We start from the raw sequence: 23,187 nt of genomic DNA, 5'->3' as shown, positions 1-23,187 counted from the left end.
CAACAAAGAAAAATATGTCTTGTGAATAAAAAAGAAAAGTGGTACATAGTGTGGAAAATAGTAGTGATTTATTAGACAACTTGATCAACCATTAACGTTCATCTCCGACAAAGTTTAAGAAAATTAAATAAACAACTAGATCTAATTTTAATGAAAATAAACCAAACTTGAAAATAAGATTTCTTTTGTTTCTCATAAAATAAAATAAACCATAAAGGGGAGAAAATTATTTGGAAATAAGTCACATTCACTTGCATTCTTACTAGCACTACAAATCTTAACGCCCCTACTACTGTTGTGCCTGCATAACCTTTCCACAGATTCATAGAGTCGAGTTTCACGTTTACCCAAAACAGAGAAGCCGCCCCACTAGACAAGCGGTCATGAGTCATAACGCACTCTTTGACTAATCAAACATGAGAAAACTAAAAACCAATTGAAAACTATTTCCTCCCTACCAAACACTCCTTAGACGTCTAGTCAATTTTCTTAACAATTCTTCTAGCTAATAGCCCTTTGCACATTCTTATTTTTAGTAGTAAATAGACAAATGGTACTTCTATTGTTGCCTCCTTACTTTTAGTATAGATAATAAAACAGATGCTAACGTTGCAAAAGTAGCATTGCCTATAAATGTACATACAAGTACACCAACCGTCGATCATCATTTCATCTATGTATGCACGACAACACCAGTATATTCACTCTCACAAGTGTCTACGAGGATAAAATGTATGCAAATCTTATTCCTACATTGGGAGGTATAGAGACTGTTACCAACAGACCATTGGCTCAAAGGAAAAGAAGAATTAACATGGTAAAGAAGTTTTGGTAAAAAAACTACCGACAACACATCACCGTGAGAACAAAATGCATATCTAAGTGTGGTTCTTAGGCCCCACCAGTCCAGCTGCAATCCAGATTGAAACTTATTCAAATAGAATGTATGCAAACCTTACATTAGGAGGTAGAGAAACTATTTGCAATACACTCAGATAAAAGGAAAAAAGAATTAACATGGTAAACTAGTCCTGGCAAAAAAAACCTATAGACAACACAACATCACCATCACCATGAGCACAAAATGCATATCTAAGTGTTGTTCTTAGGCGTGGGTCCAGCTGCAATTCAGATTGGAACTTAAAACAGATGCACCCTTTTGGCTTATCAAACGCATTTGGTAAAAAATAGCTGTGTACTTGGGATGTGTTGGAATAATTACAGAAGTATTACCAGCCACCAGGCATATGATTTGTGAGATACAACAGAAGTATTACCAGGCATATGATTTGCGAGATAGTTATCAAAGTCGTCAAAGATTTAAGAGCAAAAAGAACAAAATGAAAACTCCAAGAATAAAATTAGACATCTAATAAGATGTTCAAACGTTGGTATTTCAGAGTACATGATAAACAAAAATACCAAAAAATGTAACTCCACGCAGCTCAAAACAATTTATGTCAACTATATTTTAAAGATTAAAAACCTTCACCACTAAAGACCTCGATAGACAAACGTAGGGCCTCCAAGCAAGCATCAACTAAATACCTAGCTGCAACAACAAATATGCACAATCAGTTACTACATTCAAATAGTGTCAGCAGATACAAAACCCCAACATCAAGGTAACAACGGGCTGATTCTACAGAATAGTGATATGGCAATAGCCAGACATTTTGAACCGGAAAGATCATCTGATAACATCCATCAGAAGATACTAATTTTCCAGTTTCTCAGGTTAAACATTACATGTGGCAACAAGATGATGGCAAGAGCAATTTCAACATCATATTATATCTATTATGATAACAAGTCAAAAATAGCTTTGTTTAGAACACCTTCCCTTTCCACACAGTCCAAGCAGAGAATCACATTCAGCTATCTGCTAAATACTTCCGTGTAGATTTTCAAGAGAAGTGCTTACTTGAAGGGATGGAAGTAGGCACTATTTTTTGTTGGAACTAACGTCAATAAAGACCCTATAGCTAATTACCATCTTTTCAGGTGTTGTGGGTCCTAGTTTTTTCATAACTTTTGAACAGACACTAGAAAACAGAGCTGAACAATGTTTATTCAAAAGCCAACAAAAAGACACTACGGTGATAAACCCCTTCCCATTTATTGGTTTACTAATATAGAATGAAAGAATAGGCAATTATTCCATAGGGAATGAAAGGCGTACAAAACAATCCTTCCTTTCATGCACTTTTCTGGTTTAAGAATAAAAAAGTACAGTATAGTAGAAAACTGGCATAGCATGAATGTTAAAGGTAGTTCAGCACCTCTCAGACTTTGATCACATTGCTCACACCAGCTAGGTATGTCAATGAATGAACTTTCAATTTATCAGGTTAGAAAAGACATAGTGTTAATACCCTAGTTTAACCAATCATTGTAGTATAACGGGTGGGATAAATAATCACGGAACTAACTAATACCCCTAAACTAACCATACGCACGATAAAATACGAAAATATTATCCCTGTTTCCTCATAACAAACGACCCCATTGAACAAACATCTTATGGTAAGAGTCAACTCAGAAGTATGCAACTTCAACAAATACTTCGACCAATTATAAAACCATTATTTCACCATCACCGCAAACTAATAATCCTTTATTCATTAATCTAAGTCATATACGCAGTGCAATCCATGCAACCAATTAATAACAATAGTCCACAGCATACACAAAATTTTTTAAATACAGTACCTTTATATATTGCTTGGGTACATGAAAACTCTAACCTTAGCTCCCTGCAAAAATGGAAGATAATAAATAAATTCACAAACTTCTCTATACAAATACACCATATACTATCCCTCTTTACCAAGCACACAATTAAATTAGTCAAGTGTGTATTGTAGTCCAAAATGTACCATGGATTTTGGTGGCAGATTGGACTTGAATTTAGCTCTAACAACTCCACTGTTACCATGAGGCCTACAAACTTTACCCCAAATGCAGCGGTAATGCGAGTTATTCTTCTTTGTTTTCGCCTTGTATACATAAGCCATACGCTTCCCCAAGTACCAATCTACTTCTTCCTTAGTGTTCACTCCCTCGATCTGAACCAATGAAGTGTTTGGATACTGATTCGACTTCGACCTAATACACAAATTCAAATTCAATCAATCAGCGGCAAATTCAATTTCCTTATATTCGTTCAGCTCTATTCAGAAACATGTCAGTTTAAAATTAGATAATGACGATAAATAAGTTACGCTACCTCTTGTATCCAAGGACTGTTCCTCTAGTGTAGAGTCTGGATGAAGAAAGAAGCAAAAAAGTAGTGAAAATGTGATTTCATAAGCAAATTTTATGAAAACGAGATTGTAAATGAAGATGATTCAGTACCTTACACGCTCTCCTTGGCGTCCCTTCACCATTTTCGCCTCTGGAGCTGTAAACTGAAGAAGAAGACTAAAACCCTAGACTGCTGGTATTTAGTGAATGAAGAATGGGCTTGTGGCCCAGTTATATAATTTTTTGGGCTTGACTAATTTGGGCCGACTTGAGAAGAAGGAGGTCAGGTCTTTTGTTAGTTTAAGACCCAAACAAACAAATAGAAACGAAAGAAGTACTATATATCGTAAAGAAAAAGTAAACGTTGAATTCAATCGATTAGTCGTATAATGATCCTAGTTTTCATGCAGAATACATAATTTACCTGTGGAATGTGAGTTGATACATGCGTCGATCAAGGATAATTTTTTTTACAAACTCAACCTATTCGAAGCACCATTTTTTTACTTTTTAATATTGAGTTATTTCTTGATGGTGTCAAATGCACATCTAATTGTGTATCATGTAGTAAAGTTTTGAAGCACTAAAGTTTATATATATTTCCCCTAGTTACTTAATCATATGCAACTTTTACTTAATCATATGCAACTTTCATAACAAATATGTTATTTCAGATTTGTTGAATGCTTTTTTACTTCTACTCCACTATAAAGTAAGAGAATTCGCAGTTATTGTCTCCCTTACCATTTCTTCAAAAAAGAAACATGGTTCTAGTGAGAGTTCGAGGCAAAAAAGGCAAAAAAAAATTGAGCAAGAATTTCAAAAGGGCAACAAAAAAAAAGGTTCAAACTAAAAGGTCAACATTTGGACGGAAGGTGTGTTGCCCTTTTGGTTTGAACCTTTTTTTTGTTGCCTTTTTGAAATTTTTGCCCTTTTGGCTCCGGACTCGTTCTAATCATATGGCTTTTCAAGCAAAGAAAACATAGCCAGTTTGATTCAACACAAATGGGATATGTGGAGGATTGTGTGCATACGAAGGCCTACCCTTACATCGAAAAGGTATAAAGGTTGTTTTTGGAGTTTTTGGTTAAAATCATCCCTCAATTTTGACTCAAATCTGATGTACATCCTTATATTATCTAAGTGAGCAAAAAAACATCCTTCTACTATCTAAAAAATAACAAGAATCATCCTTCAGTCTGCTTTTGTTAAGAAACTCACGCCACCAATAAAAAAATGTGTCAAGTCGAATGAATATATGTACCACATGGTTAAGCTAGTCAAGTTGGGTGATTTTTTTAATTTTTAGAAATTGAGGATTTAAATCATATTCAAACAAATATATTCAAATTTTAAATATTCTTTGTAAAAAGTATGGTCAAATACAACTCCAACTTTAAAATTTTCAAATAAAGTTTTTTTTTTAATAACTAAACGGCTACGTACTTTCACTAAATTTTCAACATTTCTGTACATTGTTTAAAATGTGAATTGCATTGTAAGATGAATTTTTTACATAATCTTTCTAATCATCGGAACCTACTGTATAAATATTTCACGACTTATGTACTGTTGCAAGTCAATTTACTTGATGATACAAAAACATATAAACTAACAACATAGAAAATTTAAATTCTGAGAATTGAAAGATTAATTTCCTATCCATATGCTTTTTTCTTAGATAACTTTGATCTTCTTGTCGTGGCTAAGAATGATGAACAAATTAAATTTTTTTTTTTTTTATTGGCTCAATCAGTTTTAATAAAAATAGACTGAAGGATGATTCTTGTTATTTTTTGGATAGTACAAGGATGTTTTTTGTTCACTTAAATAATATAAGAATGTACATTATATTTGAGTCATAGTTGAAGAATGATTTTAGCCAAAAACTCATTGTTTTTGCTAGATACTCGACTTAAGTAAAACATCATAAAACAAGAATGAAAAATGAATATAGTAGAGAAAGGCAAAATAAATTCTAGGTGTTTGAAGCATGAAATAGCTAATTGTGTAACAGGTCATCCATCATGTATGTTGCAACAGCAAGTTAGCTCCTGATGAACCCTCTTAAGAGACTTCGAATGTTTTGGAACAATTATTGCACTGAAAACTCTTTTAAAACGTTCTGGAACTAACGAAACCACAACACAATTAAACCGAGGAAACAATTCTGCAAAAAGGCAAATTAAGAACTGGAAATATCAAGATTTTAAGAGCAAAGAGAACTAAATGATTGTATGTAGAAACTCCAAGAACAAAATTAGACGACATCTAATCAGATGTTTCACTCATTGGTGTTTCCCAGTACATGATAAACAAATAGACTAAAAATGTAACTCCACATAGCCCAAAACAAGTAATGTCCAACTACTATTAAAGATTCAAATCCTTCATAACTAATGATAGACAAATGTAGGGCGTCCAAGCATGCATCGACTTAGTACCTTGCTGCAAGAGTAAGTTTACACAATCAGTTAACTTCGAAAAAGAGTCAACGGGTAGGAATACAGGAAAGAATTGTAAATAGCAATCACAACAGTGTAACATCATGTTAACAGTCTGACTCTACAGAAACGTCACGCGGCAATAGCAGGACATTTTGTAACATTTAGGATATCTGATAATCATAGCTTCATTATCGCTATAAAGGGTAGGAGGAAAATCCATCTCCAAAAACAATTTTCCAGTGCACAGGTTAAATACTACATACGGTAGCAAGATAATGGTGAAAGCAATTTCAATGTCATATTAAATCTACAATGATAGCAATTCAAAAACAGCTCTAGAACACCTTCCATCCCTTTTCCACACTGTCCAGACAGAATATTCACAGGTGATTATCTGCTTAAAGCTTCTGCGCATATTTTCTTGTGTGCTACGTGAGGGGGTGGAAGTCTGTACAATATTTTGTTGAAACGTATGACATTAAAGACCCTATAGTTAATCCGAAACAGCAAAGATAACCATCTTTCTATGTCTTGCCTCCTGATTTCTCATAATTTCTGAATGGACACAGATAAACAGAGGTATTCGATGTTTGCTTAAAAGGCTACAAGAAGACGCTACAATGATGAGCCTCTGTGTAATTTTTGGTTAATGTGGAACGAAAGAATAGGAGATTATTCCAAAGGAACACAAGAAGGATCAAGCCATCTTCTGTTCATGCACTTTATAGGTGTAACTTGCAAGGAGAAAAAAGAGAAGCGCGGTAAATGTTTGGCATACCATGAGTGTTATCTGTAGTTTAGTACCACACACACCGAGTAAATAGGCTAACGGTTAGAATTTGAGGCTTCATGGGGTTTACTAGGTGTGTTAATAAATGAACTACAATTTAAAAGGTACGAAACATATTGTTTTAATACAATATATTTTTCCGAGGATCTTATGGTAAGAGGCAATCCTAAAGTATGCAACTTCACAAATAATTAAACCAATTATAAAACAGTTCTTCCATCACCACAAACTCAATCCTTTATTCATCAATCTATGTCCTATAGCAGGACAATTTAAGCAAATGTAGAAAAATATTACTTAATAACTACACCAACTAAAACTAATACTCTGAGAAAGGTCAAATCACTCGATTACGGACTAACCTTCTACCCAACATAACACATTAATCACTATAGAGTATAGACCATAACATATCAAAAAACAATTTTTTTTGGTCAACATATCAAAAAATTAAATAAAATATAGTACCTTATATGTTGCTTGGGTACATGAAAACTCTAACTTTAGCTCCCTGCAAAAGTGAAACACAATAATAAATACAAAATCACCATATATATACTCTTCCTCATAAGCAAATAAATTCAATTATAAATAATAGTAGTCGAAATGTACCATGGACTTTGGTGGCAAATTGGACTTGAACTTAGCTCTAACAACACCACTGTTTCCATGAGGCCTACAAACTTTTCCCCAAATACAGCGATAATGTGAGTTATTCTTCTTTGTTTTCGCCTTGTATACATAAGCCATACGTTTCCCTAAGTACCAATCTACTTCCTCCTTAGTGTTCACTCCCTCGATCTGAACCAATGAAGTATTCGGATACTGATTCGACTTCGACCTAATTCACAAATCAACATTCCATCAATCAATCAGCTGCAAACTCAATATTTCAGTTTAAAATTAGATGATAACAGTAAATTAGATACGCTACCTCTTGTATCCGAGAACCGTTCCTCTGGTATAGAGTCTGGATGAATAAAAAGGCAAAAAAGTAGTAAAAATGTGATTCTATAAGCGAATTTTAAGAAAATGGAATTGTAAGTGAAGATGATTCAATACCTCACACGCTCTCCTTGGCGCCCCTTCACCATTTTCAACTTTGAAGCTGCAAACTGAAGAAAATCCCTTCTAATGGAGAAGCCTAAAACCCTAATTGCTGAGGGAGAAGAGAGAAATTTATATTTCGCGAATAAGAGATGGGCTTGAGGCCCAGTTGTTTAATTCATTGGGCTTGACTGTTTTGGGCCGGATTGAGAAGAAGGAGGAATCTAACTCATTTGCACTTTTGTCGCTCCGGAGAAATATCTTTTTTACAAGATACAAATTTATATTTCATATCATAATATCCCACAAGTTATGATTTACGCCTTTAAAGAATTTATGTCTAGAAATATCTTTTTTACAGGACACGAATTTATATTTCATATCATAAGATCCCACAAGTTATGATTTGCGTCTTTAAAAAATTTATGTCTGATAGGTATAGGTTCGAGTTCTAAAGACAAAAATTACAAATCAACCTATTTAAAGGACAAATCATGCAATTAAATACCCTTTTTCAGAAGAACCCGTCCATCCTGGATAATGTGTATAATACATATATAATTATGTATCATCAAGCATAATTAATGAACCGACTTAAAAAAAACAAATAGTGAATTCGATAGATTATTTGTGTGAAGATCCAAATTTCTTAGCATGGTTGTGCGATGTAAATCAAAATATATCAACCATTCCCTAAACTTATTAGTAGTAAATTTTACTTGTCTGTTCAAACTAAATATTTAAACACAATACAAAGTCAATTTTTATCTGTATGCATAAATGCAAGATGCTTTGTGCACCGTGAATTTCACTGCAATTACTCAATGGAATCAAGTCATGAGGCTTAAAGCTTGTACTTAAAACACAATACAGGGAGAAATCACAATACTCAATAGTAGTCAAATGCTATTTCACATATCAATACATACATATTTGTACACCTTTGTCTGAGTAAAAAAAAATCAAGAAGACACTTTATTACAACTGAATAATTTAACATATAAATGACCCCCCAAAAGATGGGTAAATTATCACTCAAATAGTGAAAAAATAAAATTATAAGTCAGCAAATACATGGTATGTTTTGGAATCTACTGTGATGAACCTCAATGCAGCTACAAATGCAGCAACTGCTATGCAACTAAAGAAAATAATATTGAGCCAATGCCAACTCTTCTTTAAAAATGACAACTTTCTTCTCTTAGCAACAATGTACATGTGATTTGGAAGTATAAATGTGAGTGGAAATGTACTGATAGCCCCAGTAAGGTTCATGAAGTCTCCCAAAAAAGGCAAAAGAGCAGACAGGAAAGCTGTAATGGCTATATAACCACCTCTAACAATGATTCTGAAGGCCAAGTTTTTACAAGCCAGTGCACTTCCTTTAACTCCATACTTGGTATCCAAGAACTCGTAAGTCGGACTCGCAAATATCTAGGATCATAAATAGAAGCAAATTAGAGACATTATAGAGGGACTAAACAAGTGCAATCTAGTGCACAAAGCATCCCATGTTCATGCAGGTTCGGGGAAGGGTCGTGCCACAAAAGGGTATGATGTAGGCAGACTATCTTGACACAAGCATAAGTGGTTGATTCCATGGCTTGAACCGGTGACCTATAGGTCAGACAGAGACAACTTTACCGTTGCTCCAAGGCTTGCCTTCTTATCTAGAACTGTTTGAAGGAAAAAACTTACCGGCACCTGGTGTTTACACCAAACTCCATGGCTTGAACTGGTGACCTATAGGTCACACGGAGACAACTTTACCATTGCTCCAATTGAAGGAAAAAACTTATCGACACCTGGTGTTTACACCAAACTACATTTCTTTTTTTACCATGGTTAGTAGTAATAGAAGATGAGGTGAGAATCGGTATTAGTTAACTGATAACATTTCTATATATAAAGACGCATGTTAGTGAATCTATTGTGTTGGTGTAAATACCAGGTATGGGTAAACCTTTTTCTTGTTTGAATAATGTAACATGAAAATAGCTGTATAAAGACTATAAGATCGGAGCAGGGTGATAATTACATGCAACGCGATGATAGCTTGCAAGAAAGCAGCAACGTTAGCCATTCCCTTCAACCAAATTGGACCACTAACATTGTTCAGCAAATAGGAAGATGCACTTGATCCATAAGCCCAATATCCAATGTACGTAACAGCATGCATTGGAATAACTCCTAAAGTGAACTGAAAGTTAAGGGCTTTTATCATGTTATTGACAACTGGTTCTCTCACAGTAGCCTACATGAAAGACACGAGATTGTGAGAATTAAAAACAATGGAGAATACGAACAAAAGTATATGTATGTTAGGAAATGGTGATAAAACTTTACAGTGCTATACAGAAATATAATTGTCATCCTTCATTCATAATTAAAGGAGTCTCTTTAGTTAAATGTTGCACTAAGTTTAGATTCAAGAATCAAAGGGGACACTTCCCTCCAGAAAATAGGTCTATTGTTCATTTATGTTAAAAGACATCCTTCACTGTAATGTTCGATCAAGTCTTTACATCAAACTTGACGCCAATCAGTAAGTTAAGGAGATAGACCTTTAGAGCGGATCAGTAAGATTAGAAGTAGACCGTTGCTTTCTCAATGAAATAACATCAACCATGATAGCTAATTAAGTAATTTCTTTCACTCCAAAGGACATAATGAATAGAAAAAAATCTAAAATTCAAAAGAAAGGTACAATGGTAACAAAAGATCACCTAAAATGGCGCGCAACTATAATCACGTATCATACCAAATTTCAATTATCAACTCATGTCACATAATTCGATACTTCGACTTCACTATAAGTCAGGCTTGCTGAGCAAAAGATTATATGCATAAATAAAGCCTATCAATTTCTAGGTTGGTTACCTGTAACTCGGGCAGCATTCCTGTGTTATACGCAAAAACAAGGTTAGCAGCAGCACCAATTGTTGCCCAAATCTTAGTGTTTTTGGTTCCTGGAATGCTGTAGTCTCTAGGAGGTGCCTCAAGACCTGAAATTCAGGATATTCAGAAAGGATGAACCAAGACGGCATTCCTCTTCGAGGAAGCAAAATCTGCGGGTGCAAGGCTATGCTTTCAGTTCCAGACAAATATGATTTTCATGTAGATAGGTTGTTTACTTTATAAAACAAGCCCTGGTACTATGTGTAAGAGGACTAACATCTCGGACAAAATGTTAAAAGAAGCATAATCAGAGACAATGTAATATTGCATGACGAATGGTGCCAAGTATGTATCAGTCTCCAAACAGGAGGATTGGGAGAACCTAGCAGGCAAACCACACACTCATACATTAAGATACGATCAACTTTACTTTTCAACAATAATGTACAGCAGGAAGGAATAATTACCAGAAAGTTCCATCAGTTAGATTAACAATATGTATACATTGAAAATTTAAATTTGTGTTTGACTCACCGTCTTTAAGGGACAAAGCAATCACTATACAAATATACACTAGACTGAAGAATGTTGAAAACCCCAGCCAAATCCTTAAAGCTGACAAATGGGGTATAGCAATGGCAAAAAGGACACACGCGAACCCAGCCACTGCAATGAAGTGTGGCAATTTCATTTGATGGTCATCCCTAAAGAGAACATAGAAAGCCTGCGATCAAGTTGTTGGAATCATCCCATCAGAAAACAAAAAAAATCTGAATGGAATCGTATTCATATGTATAATTCTGCTTGGATATCAAATCCAAGGACTAATGCATATAACTATTACCTTTAATGCTTGTCCACCCAAAATGACAAATCCAGTATTTATCAAGAAAAGATTTGCGAACTGCGATACCCAGACAAGTGAATAGGCTGTCTGTCCTGTAGCAGACAAAATCTCATTCAGCTAAACCAATGGAATCAAAACCATATACTCCACAAAAGAAGCGTAAGAAGCTTCACTATGTATTTGATAAGTTTTCAGCAACACATACCATACATGAATCCCGCAAGGTCTCTATATCTGATATGCCTCCTTCCCCCATATTCATGGAGCTTAGCCATAAGAGTACTAGCATAAAGTGATATAGCTGATGATAAAATCAAACCAACCACACCACCAACCCAACCTAGAGGAACCATAATTAGGCCAGCATATCCGAGAGCAAAGGCACTGTTGATACCAGTGCTCAAAACAACTCCCACCTGAAACCATGAATCTGCGGCTTGCACAACAGGTGAGATGAGCACAATTTACTATAAATCAGCAGACAATTTATGGCATGAATCATAATTTGCAGATATCATATTGTAATGTTCTTACACTTTTTTCTTCTGCTCATATACATCTTAATGGGATTGAAGATAACAAAAGTAAGAAACTTTTCGAAATTTTGCTGACGAAATCAGAAATCTTATTTTACCTCATATTTGGTAACTCAATTCTAGTACATTAATCACATGGGGAATGAAAACATTACATCTATGCAACTAGTACGTACGACACCATGTCTATGAATTGTACAAGTTTATTCACTTGCTTTGCAGTTTAATTGAATAAAAGTGAAGGGAAATGTTATCCAGAGATGCAAAGGTGGAATCAAGATTTGAACTTTATGACTCAAGTTTGGGATTCTACCACACGCCATTTAATTTACTGGGGTTGAACTCATTAGCTTTGGCTCAAGGTCTGTATTTCAATATGTATAACTAATATATCTAGAACCAATGATGCAAAAAATATTCTGATTCAGAAACTATAAATTGAAAATCCTCGCTCCGCCTCTAATCACAAGACTTGTCATACAAAAAGGTGCATTTGAAATTAACCTCACAGAAATATGAGAGTGTTGTGCAGAAAAGAAGACACTAATCTAGCTTGCTCATTTACATCATTGGGGGTCTAATCAAAACATCAACCTCTTCACACACTTCAACACATCTCCACAAAAATTAGTACATCAATTATGGAGTATAGTTCCAGAATTATAATAATAATAATAATTTAGTCCGCGTACCAAAAAATCCCTTAAGCTTTCTACAATAGCCATGACAATCATACATTTATGAACATCATCTAACATAAATTCAAAAACCCAAAAGAGTATTCTGTAATAGAAAGAGACCATTACTAACTTGGTGTGCAGAATTAGGATATTCTTCATCATTGTGCACATTTGGAAGAAGGGGATGATCAAACGACGTCGTTGCCATCGAAATCAAAAAGGGCTAAACAGCAAAAACAAAATAAGCTCAAATCTACCGCCTCTTTCAGCTATGGCTTCCCCTCCTCCTCCTTCTTCCTCTGTGAATTCAATTATAGTGAAATGGGTATGGGTGTTTCCTATTTGTAGTTGCAGATTTATTTGCCATTGTTGTCCCACTTGCTTCCTCCCTGATATGACTGCACAGTGATGGGTAATTGTGATTGCTGGAATGTTGGTTATATATCAGTCTTGGCAGAGCTAGAATTTTTACGAATAATTCAGATTACGAACAAGTAAATTTAAAAGAAGAAGTTCAGGGTTCTAACTTCTATTATATATATATAAAAAAAATAGTTTTAGTTATATATAAAAAAAATTCTGAACTTTTGATTAATTTTTTTTTTTTTAATGAATCCCTCAATTTTATCTGACTTTGTCTTCGATATCGTTGCTATTAATTTTTTTTTTTCAGTTGTTGCTTACGTTTGTAGATTCCTTTACAGTTGATATAATATCGGGAAATTATGGAACTTCTTGAAAAAAGAGAAGTTACATGATTGGAGGGGTGATTAAAGCATTTTGATGGCCTAAAATTAAAAAAAAATTAGGACTTTGATTTATCATATTCATTTGAATTATTGTATCCGCTAAAATTTACGTAATAAATAAGTAAACTAAATTTTGATTCATAAAAAATTTTGTATAGTATAATTTTTATTCTTGTAAATATTTATAATAATTTTATTATTGTTAAAAACTAAACAATTTTTAGAGAGAGAGAAAGCGAAAGTCAATAAGGTTGCTTCTATTTTTAATTGATTGCGGTTGGGCGGCTGGCAACATAAATATCATGTACAACATTCTTTGTTATTTAATGGATCATCAACAGTTTTTTTTGGTTACCTAATATCTTTGATGTGACAATTTAAATATTTTAGTTTCGAGTTTGGAATATAAAATTATTTTTTATTAATTTTTTTCTTTTAAAATAAGTCTTATCTGAGGTAAATTTGAATTAAACAGGCTTCGATGTGAATAGTGGACATCAATTGAAATTTTTATATTTTATTTTTTAAAACTTACTATATTATTAAATTTGTTATTAGATAAATGATGAAAAGAATCATTCTAAATAAGTTGATGTCACACCTACGCGTGACCGATAAATAATCAAAAAATGAATTACCAAATTAGAATGTATCGTAACAGTTCGAATTGTACTTACTTTTAATTACCTAATTAATGAAACTAAACTTTAAAAATATCAAATCGAACATCATCCATCATTGATGAATTGCTTACCATAAATATATATCTTGATTTACCTATACCGACAAATTCATAAAGTTAGAACTTGAGAGTGGAGATCTAATATATATATATATATACATGATTTCTCTAAAAGTTAACATGTCAAATATTGGATAAATAAAAAATATACTTGTCAAAATATTTTTTCCTTCTATATCTAATTATCGAATCAAAGTTTGATTTATCATACCAGAATTTGATTTATTGATATTTGATATCTACTTTCAGCTACCGATTATAGAAACCGACTTTGAAAAATCAAACCAAATACCAAACGCTCACTTCTAATCACACCAATTTGCCCTTATTTCTCTGTTATCCTTAAATTCTTTGTCGAGTTATAAAAATGTCACATAAATTGAAACGGAGGAAGTACACGATGGTTTATGCATTCATATCCACTAATCTGTACTTGCAGGTTACATTAGAATTACATCTTTTTTTCAGTACTACAAGAAGCAAAGGAAGATGTTGAGATGAGAAGATAACTTTTTTTGAGTTTGCATAAAGGACTCTAGGTGCAACACATGGGGTTCGTGGGACACGAATTGGGGTCTGTCTTGGGAGGGTAGACCTTATCCTTACCTTGAGAGATAGAGATGTTGTTTTCGATGAAGTCAATTTACTAAACTCCATTATATTGACAACATATTGTAGTGGAAAAATGGCATAAGCAATATATTATGAAGATATAGGTTATGACCGAGTACAAGGGCGTAGCTATGTATGCCCAAGGGTGGTCAGTTTGAACACTCTTCATCGGAAAATGATGCAACGAAAAGTGTATAGGTCAAATGTTACTTTTCATTCATACATACTATAACCTTGAAAGTATCCTTCAACGTCCTTACCAAAATATCTGACTTCAATATGAATCGGTTTGATGATATCATTCATCCAATATACAGACATACATATACCTCTCTGAGGCCTGGAATTGAGAACGTTAGATGAATAAGACGAGGGACTTTCCCCTCGATATTATTACACAGGAAGTTACAAATCAGCAAACGTGTGGTAAGTTTTCGAGTCCACTGCTATAAGCCTGAAAGCAGCTACTAATGCAGCAGCAGCTACGACACTGAAAAAGATAACGTTGAGCAAATGCCAACTCTTTTGTAGTGAAGACAGATTATTTTTCATGGCAATTATATACATGTGGTTCGGAAGAATAAACGTGAGTGGAATCGAGCTGATAGCACCAGAAAGGCTCATGAAATCTCCCAAGAATGGTAATAGAGCAGATAGGAAAGTAGTAAGCGCGAGATAACCTCCTCTGACTAGAGCTCTGAATGCCAGGTTCCGAATAGCAAGTGCACTTCCTTTAATCGCGTATTTGGTATCCAAGTACTCATACGTTGGACTTGCAAATATCTACAATGAACAAAAACAAGGCAATGCAACATGAGGACAGAGTGATCATATACTGTCAGTATATAGAAGTTAAACTCAATACTATATGATCACAGCAAAGCGAAAAGACTAATACATGTAAAGCTATGATGGCTTGCAAGAATGCAGTAATGTTGGCGAGTGCCTTAACCCAAACTGGACCGCTGACATTGTTGAGCAAATAGGACGTTGAACTGGATCCATACGCCCAGTATCCGACATAAGTAACAACATGAACAGGCACAGATCCTAAACTAAACTGAAAATACAGGGCTTTCAACATGTTATCCACAACAGGTGCTCTCACAGTAGCCTGAAAGATTTAACGAAGTTATCATAATCAAATAAAATCACAAGAAAACTATTCATCGTGTAAAGTACTTCAAGCAGAGGTCATAATCTAAATATACTTCAATTTTGATATAGAGCTGAGTTCATCAACAACAATATACTCAGTATAGTCCCACAAGTGGGGTCTCGAGAGGGTACAGTGTACATGGACCTTACTCCTACCTAAGCAGGTAGAGAAACTGTTTCTGATAGACCCTCGACTCAAGGAAAACAAAAACACAACATTTACGAAGACATTAGCAGTAACAACATTAATACCTGGATCTCTGGAATCATTCCTGTGTTGAATACAAAAATAAGATTTGCAGCTGCACCAGCAGTTGTAAAAACTCTGTTTATTTTCGATCCCGGAATACTATAGTCTCTAGGAGGAGAATTAATACCTGCAATTTACCAACCACAACAACAGCAAAAAAACTCTTTTTATTTACATCTAATGCAACTACTTTTCGCGTACTCGAAGATTATTAACTGTCATATTTTGTATGCATACCATCTCTAAGAGCTAACACAAAGACTATAGTGAGATAAATTAGACTGAATACAGATGAAATCGCCAGCCAAACTCGTAACGATGACAAGGTAGGAACAGCAATGGCAAATAGCACGCATGCTAATCCAGCAATCGCGATGAAATATGCTAGCTTCATCCGATGATCATCCTTAAAGAGAAGATAGAAAGCCTGCCAATTATACACACACAAAAAAAAGTTGTTTCAGAAATAACATTTTCTGGATGTGTGAGGCACATGACGAAGGACGGGCTGATGAGGGTGGATCAAAGAGAAGGACTGACAAACTTATAGACGAATAAGTTTTGGTGCATATGACACTTTTGACTAACAGACTTATAGGTTGACAAATAAGACAAATATAAGTTCACATGGTACGCCCGCTTCTGGGCTCAATGTGGCATAACTTGAGGGACAAATCCGTGAGGTCTAGACAAAACGTACTATGATCTTGGATGCTAGGCTATGTTGCTCACTCTCTTCAAAATGTGATGTGTTGCATATGTCAGATTCTCCGAAAGTTATGCATTTTTTTTGAATACTGACTCGATGCAGTAATATTTTTGAAGAGTGCGAGCAACATAGACACTTTAAGGCAGGGGAATGTATCATATACCTTTAAGGCCTGTCCACCTAAAATGATAAATCCAATATTTATCAAGAAAAGATTAGCATACTGCGATGCCCATACAATTACATAAGCTGTACGACCTGCAACATTAACCAAGTCAAAGGAATTAAAGTCAATAACAAATCTCTGTTTTACGATTTGGTTTGTATATTCGTAGTCACACAATTATATATGACTTATTTTAGATGACAAATTTCAATAGTTCTCCTTTATTTATTAAAAGTTGATAATCAAAAACACACTGAAGTATCACATTTTCACGAGTTTTCTGCATGAACTATAAGGTAAAACACTTTTCCTACCAAAACTATGTAGTACCAATTAACTATTTATCAAAATGCATCTGCATTATTAGTTGTTCCCTTTCACTACTTGGACTATCACCATCGTTTAAGTAGAAAAATGGAACAACTAATAGTACAACTAATAGTTCACGTAGAAAATGTGAACAACTGATAGTTATAATACGAAACTCGCAAAAACATACAAAACGTATACTCCCTCCGTCTCATATCACTACAAGAAAAGTGTGAATTGCATGGGAATTTTCCTGGGGATTGGTATGAAAATCCGTAGGAAACTTATTTTTCTACAAATTTTCATACTAATCCCCATGTAATTCACACTTTTCTTATAGTGTATTAGATGGACGCTTTCTATTTTGCATTCTAATTAAGAAATCATTAATAGATTGATCAACTTTACTATTTTGCCCTTTGTTCATATTAATTACCTCTTGAAAAAAGAAACTTTAGATCTTCAAAATTTGTTTAAACTTTCAAAGGTCATATTAATTGTAGGGATAAAATAGAAAAAAAATAATTAACTCTATCCCAATAAGTGATCAAGTAATATGAGACAATTATTTTTTTTTGCAAAATGTTCATCTATTATGGGAAAGGAGTAATACTTTATGTGTGTATTCTATCATGATTTTTCAAATAAATATCATGTTCAGTCAAATATTGTCACATAAATTAACGATCGTACATACCATACATAAATCCTGCAAGATCTCTGTATCTAATATGTCTTTTTCCACCATATTCATGAATCTTGGCCATAAGAGTACTTGCATATAATGAAATGAGTGTTGATAAAACGAGACCAATGACACCACCAGTCCAGCCAAGAGGAACCATGATTGTGCCAGCATATCCTAGTGCATAGGCACTGTTGATACCAGTGCTCAAAACAACTCCCACTTGAAACCATGAATCTACATTTTTCAAAACACAAACATTATAACTAGATACGATAAAAGAAAGTTTAACTTCTGTATACTGACAGTCTGACATTCTAAAAGTGCAAAGTTATTTTATCACGTAATCAATCGTGTATAAAAAGTGATGTTCTCATCATAAGACAAATTACTTTTTACAACATCTTAAAATACAATAGTGTATGCAATATTTTGTACAAGCAATATCTACATATTGTCATAATTTGATTTAAGCTCTTATTTGATTAAAGATTTTGAAATTAAAATTTAAAATTTTGATTTTTTGAAATAATAATTTGGCCAAACAGAGGTTTAAAGATAAATTTTTTTTAAAAAAAAATCCATCTTTCTAGCCATTTAATGGTCACTGTCACTCTATTAGAAAAACGTTAAATTAAATTACCTTTATTTAATAAAAGTAGATTAGTTTTTTCTCTCTAAAATATTGTGTATTAGAAGGGGGTTTAAAGTATTTTATTTCTTACTCTATGTCTTAAGATCTAATATTTCTTTATTGAGTATTTAATTTTTTATATACTATATATAATTGAGGTGTCTATAGTCTTTTAAGAACCATTATTAATGAGGATGAAAAAGAAAATATGTCTTCAACTTTTAAAATAACAAATAAGTTGATATAATAATTTTAGAAATCACGGTAAAAATTTTAAGTACATCTTTGATATGAAAGTATAAATAATTAAGTCTTTTTTATCAATTTCAATTAAAATTCCTAAAATAATAATTATTTTGAGAAAATATATTTTTAGCTAAAGTAATAGTTACTTTGATATGAAGGAAGCTTTTGATGGCATGACAAGTTAGGATATATTTTTTTTCATTTGGTGTTTAGTATTTACATTAGAGTTCGATTATTTTAAATTAATATAGCGTAAGGTCCTATTCATGAGGTATTATTGTCTACGAAGAATTTTTTTATATTTAAAACTCGAATCTAAAACCTCTAAATAAAAAAGGAGCAACTTTATTCGCTACACCATATCCATCGATTTACGAGTTAGGATTTCTCAAGTTACGTGAATAAACAAATTGGTGTGATCTGTCTAGGTACTAGTGCCATCGATCACTTGATGATCTCATTGTCTATATATTAAATTGCTGTTTAAATTTTCAAGGAAAATATTTGCATAATATTAATAATAAAACTATCTGTGACTACTAATTTTATAGACGTTCACGATTTGGTTAAAGATTGAGTCAAAAAAATTAATTAAACAAATTAGGTTTTCTTTGGTTTCTATTTAAATTTTATATTAAAAAAGATAATATTTTATTCAGTTTGATTTTATTAAAAACAAACAAATTAAATCAAATTATATATATATATGTGTGTGTGTGTGTGTGTGTAATTTTTATAAATAATTATAAAGACTTTTTCATGAAATTTCATTTCTTTCTAATAGGCTACTAAGTACATCTTAAGCCCATATCTTAAACGAAAGTCATAAATCCAAACTTATTTATTTAAAAAAATAATTATAAGATTTATCTTTATTTTTTTTAATTATATATTTTTATCAATTTTATTCACTTGATTAAAATTTATAGCCACAACAATAAAAGATTAATAACAGATTATAAGTTGAAAAAATCCGTTTTTATTGTAGGAAAAAAAATAACGTAGAGAAACACTGTTATGTTTCTTATTGAACCAAACTCATGGATGTAAATTAATACTTATTTGATTTTATTTTGTTTAAAAGTAATAGTTAATATTAATTTGATTTAAATAAAAAAATAATCCAAATCAAATCACGATCACCCCTACTTATAATAATTGACGATTTGACGTCTTAATTTTTTTTAAAACGTTAATTGTTTTATACGAAGAACTGAATTTAGTAAAACGACTAATAATATTTTGTATAAAATATAATACAATTTTGACTATGATGTATGTTTTAATTTTTATGAAGAGTTCTGTTTCGGTCAGCAGCTCAACATGACCGTTTTTCTATAACTTTTCATATTATTAGTCCACATTTTGAAAACGAATATTTTCTGTTAAATTATCACACGATTTATAAATATTTTAATTAAATTAATTTTATTAATAATATTATAAACTATAAAATTAATTATTACTATTTAATATAGTTATTTGATACTAAGAACAATATGAAGAAAAAAAATTCTTTAATTTGCAGATAAAAAAAATATTTATTTTTAATATAGAAATTATGTAAAACAAAATGGAGCAAGTATTTATTATTTCCATAAAGAGGAGACTCCAATGGAAATGATCTTTATAGATTTGTAGAATCAAATTGTTGACTTTTACTATTGGTCTAAATTAGTTGACAAATTCCTATATGAAAAGTAATATATTATAAAATATGATTATTATAAAAAAAAATAAAAAAATCGACGATATTAATTTGATGAGCAAATCAATAGGACCATTTTTCTTGTCCATACTTTTGACTACAAGTCTAGCAAGTGAGGAACTACAAAAATTTGAAAACGATGACTCCAATAGAAAAGATCTTTATAGACTTATAAAATCAAATTGTTGACTTTTACGATCAATCTAAAATAGTTAATAAATATCCACGCATCCCATTTAATATAAAAATAAATTAAAAAAATAATTATTTAAATCATAAGCACTTTCTGTCTTCAATTTTAAGATTACATGATTTAAATTAAAAAGCAAAAAATGAGAAAACTCCTTAGGAGCTTAATGCAAAAAAGGGATTAAAAGTATAGGAAAAAATGAATCATAAAATATGTATTATTACAGAAAACTCTAACATAAAACTTTAATGGAAAAATATGAATATAATAATGTGTACATGATCAAATAATTGACTTTTACCAACGTATCGTTAATGAATCTCATGCATCTTGATTTGATATAGAATAATGAATAACATTTTTGTGTGATGTTAATTGTTTATCGTATTAAAAATAGTTATTTTAAATAGAGTACTAGTTAATCTACAAAATTAATAAAAATAAGTTTCTAAAATAAATACTTTTAAAAAACATGAACTTTCTTTAAGAAAATATTTTTGACTTCACAGAAGTTGGGTCAAATCGACTTTACTAAATATGGAAACAAATAAGTGCAAATTAAAGTAAAATACAATCACATTTAAGTCCTAATTAATCCATTTAACATTTTATTATTGTGAATTAATTAGTTAAGTTGTAATTGAACATAAAGAATTCAAGATTAGAAAAACCTCACTCTGATATATCGAAATAGTTTAAACCACTCAACAATTTTATTATTAATCTGAAGTTTTTAAGTACTTCGACTGAATGAATCCTAGTGAAAGAATAATGTTAATTGTTTCATTAACTATTTTTTTTTACGAGAAACTTATCGAGATACGACTTACCTATTCTGTCAACCATGATATATATGAATCTATTCAATTTTTTTAATGAAGTTGATTGAAAAACTACGAACTTATACATCATATTAGTTAAAAATTACCTGTTCCAACTTGATGAAGAGTTTCAGGAACTTCAACTTCTAAAGCCACAACATGATGATCGTCCATTTTCTGTGGATTTGAAGGACTTGAAATTTTTGGCATTTCCTCCCTTTGTTCATTTTTTCCCATATTTTATTTTCGAAATTTATTTTTTTAGATAAATTTTCAATGGAAAATTTCAAAAGAAAGTTGTATTTTTAAATATATGAATGGCTGAATGATGCATTTATAGGATGAATTTATTCACAATTAGTGGTAGTTGGAAGTAGGGAATTCTGACTATATTGACAGTAGACTATTTCTTGTTTTAATAAAAATAAAAAAAAGTACAAAATGACTATTTCTTATTTCTTTTTCTTTTTTTCAATCCAGCTCTACAATGGTCTTTTAAGTCGATTTTGACGCACATGACAGAGGGCAAGATAACGAGGAGGAGTATAAAGAAGAGAATTGATCGATAGATTTTAGGCTGATAAACTTTTGAAGGAAAAAGTCAACACTATAATAAAAAAAAGAACTTTGTGGTGATGATTTAACAGCAATAGTAATAAGTGTTGCTAAATTATATTTAGCGGCAATAATATTATATAAGTATTTATAACCAGTAATCTATATAAATGTTGCTATAAACTTTAGTGACTCTGAATACACTAGCATTAACTCAACTGCCACTAAAAAAATGATATTACCACTAATATCTCTTTTGCTATAGTTGAAAAGGCTTTTCACATAGTCGTCGGTGCTCAATACTTAAGATTTGTTGGGCCAAAATGAGCAATATGTGTGTGTCATCTAAAATTTTGCACAGTTCTTAAGAAAAACAAATATTACCTGTATCATACGAGTATTTCTTTAACCAATGGAGGATATAACTAATTAGTAACTATGAGTTCACTCGAACCCAAATTTTGACAAAAATATATTGATATACGAGTGAGAGAAATTCACAAAATTTTCTTGTTGTTGTTTATATTTGGATTATTTCCTTAATGATTTTTTGATGAAATAATATTAAAAATTAAAATTAGGATAGTCAAAAAAATTAGGCCAAAATTGGTATGTTTCCTGAATTAAATACCTATATCCTTTCTAAAGCCGTCCTAAAGATTATTAATTACTATGTGAAAAATATGAAAGGGAAGTTTACAGTTTACAGATATATTATTCGATCAACTAGTTTTTTTCCTACTTAAATTTCATATCTGATAAAATCTTCCTATAAATTAAAATGAATGAAGTAATAATTTTAACGACATGAGATTTTAGAAAAAATTATACGATTTTGATAGGAAAAGGATAGCATCATATCAAGTTAATAGTAATATTTTTAAGGGAAAAAGGACAAATATACCCTCAAACTATCGTAAATTGTATGCAGATACCCTCTGTCATATTTTTGGGACATTGGTAACCTTGCCATCCAAAAACTATAGCATATATGTCTTTCACTCTAACGAAAGACAAAATAGGAACACGTGACACAATCTTATCCGTCGATCAAATATTTAATAAATGTCAGATCGGTGGATAAGATTATGACACGTATATGTCCGTTAGTATAAATGGTATATATGCTCTAGTTTTTGGACGGCAAGAGCACCAATATCCC

General features: G+C 32.1%; 4 protein-coding genes across 8 annotated transcripts; all 4 read right to left on the bottom strand.

The window, feature by feature from the left end:
• Positions 1-1,344: 1,344 nt before the first annotated feature.
• LOC125866813 (60S ribosomal protein L35a-3) lies at positions 1,345-3,477 on the bottom strand. Of its 3 annotated transcripts, none has more exons than XM_049547167.1 (5): positions 3,358-3,477; positions 3,230-3,265; positions 2,880-3,108; positions 2,713-2,756; positions 1,345-1,552 (listed from the first exon to the last, which is right to left on the bottom strand). In XM_049547167.1, exons 1-4 carry the CDS (start codon positions 3,387-3,389, stop codon positions 2,715-2,717), a joined length of 339 nt encoding a protein of 112 aa, XP_049403124.1. In that variant the 5' UTR covers positions 3,390-3,477; the 3' UTR covers positions 1,345-1,552; positions 2,713-2,714. The 3 variants fall into 3 exon arrangements, with proteins under 3 accessions (XP_049403124.1, XP_049403126.1, XP_049403127.1); XM_049547169.1 differs by having other exon boundaries at positions 1,345-1,548; positions 3,358-3,404; XM_049547170.1 differs by having other exon boundaries at positions 1,345-1,540; positions 3,358-3,404.
• A 1,976-nt stretch (positions 3,478-5,453) lies between these two features.
• LOC125866814 (60S ribosomal protein L35a-3) lies at positions 5,454-7,693 on the bottom strand. The gene is made up of 5 exons (XM_049547171.1): positions 7,546-7,693; positions 7,418-7,453; positions 7,096-7,324; positions 6,952-6,994; positions 5,454-5,694 (listed from the first exon to the last, which is right to left on the bottom strand). Exons 1-4 carry the CDS (start codon positions 7,575-7,577, stop codon positions 6,953-6,955), a joined length of 339 nt encoding a protein of 112 aa, XP_049403128.1. The 5' UTR covers positions 7,578-7,693; the 3' UTR covers positions 5,454-5,694; position 6,952.
• A 716-nt stretch (positions 7,694-8,409) lies between these two features.
• LOC125866798 (proline transporter 1-like) lies at positions 8,410-12,839 on the bottom strand. 3 transcript variants are annotated; one of them, XM_049547146.1, is made up of 7 exons: positions 12,612-12,839; positions 11,481-11,705; positions 11,273-11,367; positions 10,963-11,152; positions 10,411-10,535; positions 9,569-9,784; positions 8,410-8,964 (listed from the first exon to the last, which is right to left on the bottom strand). In XM_049547146.1, the coding sequence occupies exons 1-7, from the start codon at positions 12,697-12,699 to the stop codon at positions 8,587-8,589; spliced, it is 1,317 nt and encodes a 438-aa protein (XP_049403103.1). In that variant the 5' UTR covers positions 12,700-12,839; the 3' UTR covers positions 8,410-8,586. The 3 variants fall into 3 exon arrangements, with proteins under 3 accessions (XP_049403103.1, XP_049403105.1, XP_049403104.1); XM_049547147.1 differs by having other exon boundaries at positions 8,495-8,964; positions 12,622-12,761; XM_049547148.1 differs by lacking the exon at positions 12,612-12,839 and having other exon boundaries at positions 8,492-8,964; positions 11,273-11,362; positions 11,481-11,686.
• Positions 12,840-14,863: 2,024 nt separating this feature from the next.
• On the bottom strand, positions 14,864-21,711 carry LOC125866797 (proline transporter 2-like). The gene is made up of 7 exons (XM_049547145.1): positions 21,578-21,711; positions 17,884-18,108; positions 16,875-16,969; positions 16,240-16,429; positions 16,005-16,129; positions 15,493-15,708; positions 14,864-15,377 (listed from the first exon to the last, which is right to left on the bottom strand). The coding sequence occupies exons 1-7, from the start codon at positions 21,705-21,707 to the stop codon at positions 15,000-15,002; spliced, it is 1,359 nt and encodes a 452-aa protein (XP_049403102.1). The 5' UTR covers positions 21,708-21,711; the 3' UTR covers positions 14,864-14,999.
• Positions 21,712-23,187: the final 1,476 nt, after the last annotated feature.

This window comes from Solanum stenotomum, chromosome 6, assembly GCF_019186545.1.
Source record: "Solanum stenotomum isolate F172 chromosome 6, ASM1918654v1, whole genome shotgun sequence".
In the NCBI taxonomy this organism is placed as follows: domain Eukaryota; kingdom Viridiplantae; phylum Streptophyta; class Magnoliopsida; order Solanales; family Solanaceae; genus Solanum; species Solanum stenotomum.
The sequence above is the reverse complement of the archived record's forward strand: the minus strand, read 5'-3'. Positions and strand labels throughout refer to the sequence as shown.

Coding starts and splice junctions, on each gene's coding strand:
- LOC125866813 (XM_049547167.1), bottom strand. CDS start 3,389: ATGGTGAAGGGACGCCAAGGAGAGCGTGTAAG. Junction 3,266..3,357: donor CGCCAAGGAGAGCGTGTAAG/GTACTGAATCAT, acceptor TTCTTCATCCAG/ACTCTACACTAGAGGAACAG. Junction 3,109..3,229: donor ACAGTCCTTGGATACAAGAG/GTAGCGTAACTT, acceptor TTTGTGTATTAG/GTCGAAGTCGAATCAGTATC.
- LOC125866814 (XM_049547171.1), bottom strand. CDS start 7,577: ATGGTGAAGGGGCGCCAAGGAGAGCGTGTGAG. Junction 7,325..7,417: donor ACGGTTCTCGGATACAAGAG/GTAGCGTATCTA, acceptor TTTGTGAATTAG/GTCGAAGTCGAATCAGTATC. Junction 6,995..7,095: donor ATTTGCCACCAAAGTCCATG/GTACATTTCGAC, acceptor TCACTTTTGCAG/GGAGCTAAAGTTAGAGTTTT.
- LOC125866797 (XM_049547145.1), bottom strand. CDS start 21,707: ATGGGAAAAAATGAACAAAGGGAGGAAATGCCAAAAATTTCAAGTCCT. Junction 16,130..16,239: donor TGTGTTAGCTCTTAGAGATG/GTATGCATACAA, acceptor GGTAAATTGCAG/GTATTAATTCTCCTCCTAGA. Junction 15,378..15,492: donor AAGCCATCATAGCTTTACAT/GTATTAGTCTTT, acceptor TGTTCATTGTAG/ATATTTGCAAGTCCAACGTA.
- LOC125866798 (XM_049547146.1), bottom strand. CDS start 12,699: ATGGCAACGACGTCGTTTGATCATCCCCTTCTTCCAAATGTGCACAAT. Junction 11,706..12,611: donor TGCACACCAAGTTAGTAATG/GTCTCTTTCTAT, acceptor TGCAAGCCGCAG/ATTCATGGTTTCAGGTGGGA. Junction 11,153..11,272: donor TGGGTGGACAAGCATTAAAG/GTAATAGTTATA, acceptor ACTTGATCGCAG/GCTTTCTATGTTCTCTTTAG.